Source organism: Montipora foliosa, chromosome 12, assembly GCF_036669935.1.
Source record: "Montipora foliosa isolate CH-2021 chromosome 12, ASM3666993v2, whole genome shotgun sequence".
NCBI classification, from domain to species: Eukaryota; Metazoa; Cnidaria; class Anthozoa; order Scleractinia; family Acroporidae; genus Montipora; species Montipora foliosa.
In genome coordinates this window covers 36,930,023-36,937,522 of record NC_090880.1, presented here as the reverse complement: position 1 = coordinate 36,937,522, position 7,500 = coordinate 36,930,023, and the positions used below count along the sequence as shown (strand labels likewise).

General features: G+C 39.8%; 1 protein-coding gene across 1 annotated transcript in view; it reads right to left on the bottom strand.

Moving 5' to 3' along the window:
• LOC137979031 (ral GTPase-activating protein subunit beta-like) overlaps positions 1 to 7,500 on the bottom strand; it is a 27,311-nt gene that overhangs the window by 7,298 nt on the left and 12,513 nt on the right. Inside the window, exons 9-19 of the mRNA XM_068826186.1 lie at positions 7,111 to 7,182; positions 6,610 to 6,649; positions 5,890 to 5,969; positions 5,214 to 5,312; positions 4,021 to 4,102; positions 3,397 to 3,488; positions 3,005 to 3,132; positions 1,635 to 1,722; positions 526 to 617; positions 346 to 418; positions 77 to 253 (exon numbers count right to left, since the gene is read on the bottom strand). Coding sequence (XP_068682287.1) covers positions 77 to 253; positions 346 to 418; positions 526 to 617; positions 1,635 to 1,722; positions 3,005 to 3,132; positions 3,397 to 3,488; positions 4,021 to 4,102; positions 5,214 to 5,312; positions 5,890 to 5,969; positions 6,610 to 6,649; positions 7,111 to 7,182 — 1,023 coding nt within the window. The remainder of the gene's footprint in view (positions 1 to 76; positions 254 to 345; positions 419 to 525; positions 618 to 1,634; positions 1,723 to 3,004; positions 3,133 to 3,396; positions 3,489 to 4,020; positions 4,103 to 5,213; positions 5,313 to 5,889; positions 5,970 to 6,609; positions 6,650 to 7,110; positions 7,183 to 7,500) is intronic.

Here is a 7,500-nt window from a genome sequence, read left to right as displayed (position 1 = left end):
GTACTGGATACCAAACAAGAAATTAAAGATGAGGCAGCTGAAACCAAAAACGAAAGAAAAGTTTTTATCACTTTACCTTGTTTTCAATGATTTCATGCGCGCTTCCTTGCTCAGCCTTCACGTAAAACACAAAGACAGTGTCTTGTGTTCGAGCCGACAAGTGATCCAGTTCTTTCAAAGATCGGAAAAATTCATCGGAAGTGGAGTTGAGTGCCAGCAGACTAGCATCTTCAAATGGCCGTGTTGGATTTCCCTAAAACAGAAATCGCGTAAGCTCGCAATGTTTTTTGGCGAACGAGTCAAAACACAATAAAAGATAACTAGGGAGGAGGGAGATCTTTTTACCGTAAGTCCTTCAATGCTGAGCAAGCCCAGATGAGAAAGCAATAGCCTCGCTGGCCTAAAGGCCTGACAGGGCCTGGAAAACGTAATTACAGTCGGTGAGAACATATCAAATATCAACCAAATAATCCACACTTGCTACACAAAGATGCCACTGAAGGTCACTTGAAGGATCAAACTTACCGTGGCGGTCTAATTTCGGTGTCTTTATCAGGGAACTTCACATTCTTCTTCTCTTCATTCAATTTTATTTGCGCTACCGTTTCGTGTTCGAGCTGAATAGAGGAAACATTATTGAACGTTAAAAAACCCAGGCAAATTCCAAATACTATTTTGGAAGGACAACAAGCCGTAACGTTACTCCGCGATTACTTTTGTTTTGCAGTGCTGCGCTTACAAATAAACCAAATTTATATCAGATTCTCACCCAACCAGAGGTACTTGCGTTTTCCCGCGCTTGGGGTCGGCTGCACAAGTATTTCCTTGCGTTCTGATTGGTGCATTTAACTACCTGTGTTTGATGTGATTGGCCAAGGTTATCCCTTTAGATGCGGCTTTCCGATTCTCACTTTGAAACCGCCGCCGCTCTAAAAAGTAGCATTTACAACAAAAAAAAGCAAGCAGATAGCTCTTTTAAACTAACATCATTCCAGGGCGAGTAGGGATGGCGTCGTGGTGAGAGCATTCGCCTCCCACCAATGTGGCCCGGGTTCGATTCCCAGACTCGGCGTCATATGTGGGTTGAGTCTGTTGGTTCTCTACTCTGCTCCGGGAGGTTTTTCTCCGGGTACTCCGGTTTTCCCCTCTCCTCAAAAACCAATATGACGTGATATGTATTAATTTGATTTGATTTCATTTGTGCACGACCCCACAAGCTATTCAGCTTTAAACATTGTGCGAAAATAAAGTTCTACTACTATTATTATTATTATTATTATTATTATTATTATTATTATTATTATTATTATTATTATTATTATTATTATTCCATCGTTATCTTGATCAATACTGAAACAAACAGTTCACTTGTCAGTCACTATTAGATACTATTGTATCTGCTTTGTGTATGCAAATGTAAGTATCTGCGGACTGGTATTTATACAATTAACAAGAGCACCCTTCATTTAGCCCTGTCTTCGTTTATTGTTTGCTGTTTTGTTTAAATTTTCAACAATCTTACATGTCGTTACTTTTAGACAGGAGAAAATTAATAAAAAAGAAAATTAAAATCTAAAAACAATGAGGTAAAAACACATTGAAATTGAAACGAGCAGCGAGAATCCAATACGCACCTGTTTCTGCATGAGTGTTCGCATGTGATCTTGAACTTCGCCGAGTTTGGTATCGAGAATTTCATCGAGTTCTGGGATGCTTCGATCTCTAAAAAAAACCAGAAAACTCAAATTAAGACAAAAGATTCTAAGGCGATACAACTTAAATTGCACGTAGCAAAACAGTGTTCCTGATCTTATGACATGGTAGGTTTTGGCTGTAGAAGAGGCAAAACGGAGTTTAAGAAACCACGACGGCAATGTCGACGAAAACGTCACTCCAAAATAAGTACTTATTTCGCGATTATTTCATCTTGCTCCAGTTGTACAATACCAGGGATCTATCCTGTAACTGGATGGGTACGAATGGCTCTAAAGTAACGGCAGAAAATGATTGGTTCATTGTTGTTTGCTCACGCTGACGTGAGACGTTGATTTCACGTTGTTGTTTTGTGAAGTTCGGCCAAGGCATGCACGCACGTGCACACGATCACTATTGTGCTTTTAACCAATAATATTCTTGCTTTACGACTTTGTCTTTGACGTAGCCGACGTGCGCCACGCATTTTTAGGGAGCTTACGAAACGACGACGCCGACGGCAACGACGACGCTACAAAACAATAGGTTTGGTGAGCAAAAACAATGGCTCTGCACGTGCGTTTTACATTTTGGTACATTTCTTTGCCGTCATCTCCTAAATGACCACGTGAAATGACCAAATTCAAGGTTCTGTGGAGGACGTTAGCACATGACGATGAATTTTCAGTTCTCTCTGTACGCTTCCAACCCACTCATACCAGTTTAATTCCTTGACAGTTACTACACATTTTTAACGCGAAACGACATGAAATAGTTTCGTAGTGATATGAATAACGCGAACTCGTATTTTTAAATGAAGTCCTCGAGCCGTCGTCGTCCTCGTTTCCTAAGCTCCCTTTTAGCACGTTTTAGAGGCATTCTGCATGATGCCAAATTTGGAGTTTTCACGGAAAACCTCAGTGTAACAATGCGAACCTTCCATTCTCTATTTTCACTCTGAAACGGCTCGTACCAATTTGTTTTTAGGGTAATTTGTCCACACTGTTTAATACTATACGACCTGAACGAAGGGGGATTATCATGGAAGACTTACGACAGTGCAAGGGTATATTTTGGGGTGATTTCGAAAACCCAAATAAACAAAGAGGTGCTAATGTTAACGTGAAAAAATTGGGCATCACTTTGTCTGTAATTAACGTCCAAGACTATCTATAAACAGCCTTTTTTGACATATCCCTTTCTTATAATTATTCGCAACTGAAATATGTAAAACAGAAGTAAGGTACAGTCACTGTTCTCTCACAAATCTCCCTTTGGTACACTGACAAACAGTTCAGGACCATTTACTCACGCTTTAGTAAGAGGCACTGAATCCACAGCTTCAGGAAAAGCCCTGTGTCTGATGTTCGGTGGTGGGCGGGGTTGCGTCTTATCTGGAGATGGACGTCCAGGGTCTTTTAAATGGGCCTCAATTAAGTCCTGAGAGAAAGAAATCAGGGTGGGGGGAGACATCACCGTTTAAAGAATACAGTAAAACAAGATTGTTCCTGCAAATTAGAGCAGCTCTTAATCGCATTTCGCAAGCAATGGTTTAGTATTATATCAAATGGTCATTGGAAAAAATGTCATGAGGCCTTTTAAGCCAACTGTCACATACGCGAACGTGTTTTCCACCGTGATTGGTTCACAGGATTCTCTACGTCGAATGTGATTAATTAAAGTAAAAGCAATGAAATAACATACATTTTTCTGTCTTGAAAATTGTCTTAACTGCATGGTCCATACGTAGCGACCAGAAGGTCCACGGAAAACCGCTGACAATGTCGGCAAAGGGTCTGGAAAAAAAGGAATTTGAGGTAAATGTGGGGAAAACAATGAACTTTTCGACTTCTCGCAAAAGAGGTGATTATTAGTCATCATGGTGGTAAATAAATAAATAAATAGTAGGACCTAAAATCGTTTGTCTCACGTTTGACCTACAAGCTAAGTGACTACATTGTGAGACAAACGATTATTATTTATTTGTCGACTTCTCACACAAAACATAGGGAGGAGGAAGTATGGCCCAGTGTAGTTAGGGCGCTTGTCTTGACATCCGGAGTTCCCGGGTTCAAGACTCGCTCTGACCACTCGCTGAATTTGTTCCTGGTAGTCCCTGGTTCAACTTCGCGGCTGCACTTGTAAATAGCCAACTGGTTTGCATCAGGCCAGTTGGGATTCTTAAAAACGTTGTTGTTTCATTGATTTCGTTTTATTGGCCCTGAAAAGCCTCTGTGGGAAGTGGTCAATTAAGCAATATAAGTAAAATGTCTGTTAGCAGACAGGAATAGTTCGTCCAAGTTTGAGGGATGAGTAGCCTCCATATACCTTTTGGTTTAAGTGATTCTTCTAACAAGCCCAATATAATGGAGCTGTCCTGAATGACGTAGTACTGGAACTTTCGATTTGTCTGTTAACAAAGAAATGAACGGATTAGTTTCCAAAGAAGCAGTGGTGCTGTGTCGAAAAACGGGTTACTAGGCTATACCAGAAACCCATAAGGGTTGAAACGTGTAACGGCCCCTTGTGTGCTGGGAAACAAGCTTCTGAATATTCAGTTTGGTAAGTACCATATTTGGAACGACAAGAGAGAAACATTCAACCTAATCAGTTCGCAAGAACACCCTGACGCAATACCACCAATGTTCTTGCGCGAAATTAACTGGAGCGAGGGGTTTCCACGTATGGTACTTTGCACTGAATATTCGGAAGCTGTGAACGCGCGTTACACGTTTCAACCCTTATGGGTTTCTGGCTACATACAGCATGAGAAAATGCACCCGGCGATGATATAAGACGGAGCTTAAGCCACGATGACGTCGGGAAAGTGAACGCCAAACAGAGAACGCAATAGCTTCAATGAGCACAAACAGTTCTTCTGCACTCTTAGCTAGTGCGTTTGACATTTTGGTAAAGTTTAAGCAAGCAACCGCGGTCGAAAAAAATACGACTGACACAAGATATAAGTTGGATCAAGCTGGTGATTTGATAGGCGTAATTGACGAGATAAAAAGAATAAAAACAGGAGCCAATACGATGTAAACGCTTCTGCTTTTATGCTCTACATTTTGGTACACTTCCTAGCCGTTTTCATCGAAAAAACGTGAAATGATCAAATTTGAGGTTGTAGAGACACTTCCACGCCGTTTGTACCAGTTAAATCCCGCCAAAGTTGCTTTACAATTTACATTCTGAACAACTGAATTTACAACTCAGAATCAACACCAAATGATTGCTATAGCGTGGTTTTACTTTTAAATGACGTACTCGTTGGCGCGTCCTCGCTGCTAAAGCTCCCTTATAGAGCGTTTTCTCGTGACGTCACGGAAGCCATTTTGGTGTTCCAAAACAAAGAAACGGAGGCCATGTTGGTGTTCCAAACTAATCCTCTGGGAATTGAACTCTATTTTTATGCAAATAGTTTCTTTTGTTTCATCAAATTAGCATCCATTCTAATCACGTGAGTGAAAACGCGCTATGTTATATAACTGAAAACGCTCTATATTATATAACAGACGCACCTTCGCTGAGCCATCAGATGGGTACACGTGATCTAGAACCCATTCCTCGTCAAGCAGCGACGATAAAGAAGCCGGGCCGCAAGGTGACGGGAAAGCTCCCTATTGTAAAAATGTAGGTATCAGTTTACAGTGTCAAATAGATCTATTAGCATCAATCATGCCTGCTGTTGCCAGGACCCACGCAATAACGTCTCGAGGTTTTTTTGGCTCTTGTACAAATGCAGATTTCTTCACAAACAAGGACACTTCTTGAAATTCCCAAATTCTCAGCAAGAATTCGCAGAATATCAAAAACTGCAGTCAAATGAAACAAGGCCTTTCACTGAACCGATCACCAGCACAACTATGGTAACAAGGTGCATTTTTGAATGACTGTTAATCCCCACTTCCAATCCTGGCTCTCTGTTTTCCAGGACCAGGTTGCAACCCTCCAACCCCCCCCCCCCCCCCCCCCACACCACCACCTCTTCCCCAAATTTTTCTATTGTTTTGAGAAACTCTTGAGAGGGAGGGGTGCGGAAGTCTTTCTATTATCTCTTGAAAAACACTAACTACCCTCCCCACAGTGTGGTTGCATTTAATTGATAATATGAGCAGCTGCAGCCAGGGTTCCTTGTCTTTTTCAATGGAAAATTAGAGAGCGGCTGAAAGCCTAACATTCTCATAAATGACATACCAAGTGTTCCATGATCACAGTCAACAGTCCCTCTGCTGCCTCTCTAACTCTAAATGAAACAGGTTTCAATTCCTTGTCACCTGAAATGAAGGAAAACAATGAAATGTACAATCCACATTACTACCAAAAACTTGGGCCTTCGGACCCTTGAAAGTTAATAATTTTATTCTGTTTTGCTATTAAAGTGCAACATTAAGTTGGTTTACATTGAGTCCCATGTCAATAAGATACACTTAATTCCGTTTCATTGTCTCCAGAGCAACTTTATGTTGCACTGAATGTAAAAAAGTGACTTTAATCTTGCAGTGTATTAGAATCCTTGGAGAGGTGGTTTTTCTCATTTTGCAGCAGCCATACAATGTATCCCAGTACTTAGAGTTCTGGCCTTAGCTGTTCAAAAGATGGATAGCGCTATCCGCCGGATAAATCACTATCCAGCAGACAAGTCATAGCAAAACCAATTGCGCTATCCAATGGATAGTGATTTATCCAGTGAATAGCATTATCCACCTTTTGAATAAGAAGAGCCTGATAGGTCTGAACAGTTGATTGCATGTTCTTGATAAAATTAACAGATGAATGAATTCATTCGGTATTTGCTTTTTGCAATAACAACCTAAAAACTCTCCTGATTACTTAAGTTTCTTTGTGCCAACAGTAAGTAGAAAGAGCACTTTGATCCTTTGCCTACTTGAAAAAGAAGAGTCAACTTGTCATTACCTTTCAATCGAGGAGCAGTGTCAATTCCTTGTTGTGGATTCTGAAAAAGTAACAAAGCTTTCTATTTTTTGATTTCACAGTATCATTCAGTTTAATTATCTTAATCTGTGCTAACATTTTGAACTCGTGGTTGACTAGTTAACATTTTGACAACAGAGTTTCACAATCATTGCCTTAAGAGTTGAATCAAATTTTAAAATGACTTGTTTGCAAGAAAAGCACTAGGCTAACTCAATTATGCCCCCATATGCAATGAATGTTGTTGCAGGGACATAGATAAGGAATGGAGAAGGTGACACATAAAAAATATAGAAAAAAGAATTAATTAAACAATTTCATGCAGTTAGGGGGATTAAATTATCCTGCTGTGAAAGGAGCAGATTTATCACACAATGAGCTTCATTTTACTCAGTCTGATGAATGAGTTTGCATATTAAACAGTTTTCATTTTTACTGTTATTGATGTGTAATAATAATAATATTATCATGACAACGACTAACATTTGGAATCTCTCTGGACCTGCTTCCTGAAATTCCCAGCTCTACCACTTCCATCACAACTTGTAAGCAACTCTGAAAATTTCAACCATGGATACAATTCAACATATTTAATTAACATTGTCAAATTTAAAAATTGTACTTTTCCTAAGCAAAATGATAAATAAGTTACATGTATTTGCCTATCAAAATTTACCGGTAAGTCATAAATTATGCTGTCAAACAAAAAAATGACACAGATGGTCGTTTGTCAGTTTTTTGGCGGATTTCTTCTTATAAATTACCCACAGATCTGCAATCATTGTCATTTCTGTTTACCTCACAGTGTATAACTTAGCATTTCTAACACTGGATGTATAACTCAAAAACACTACGACTCCACAATCCACTGTT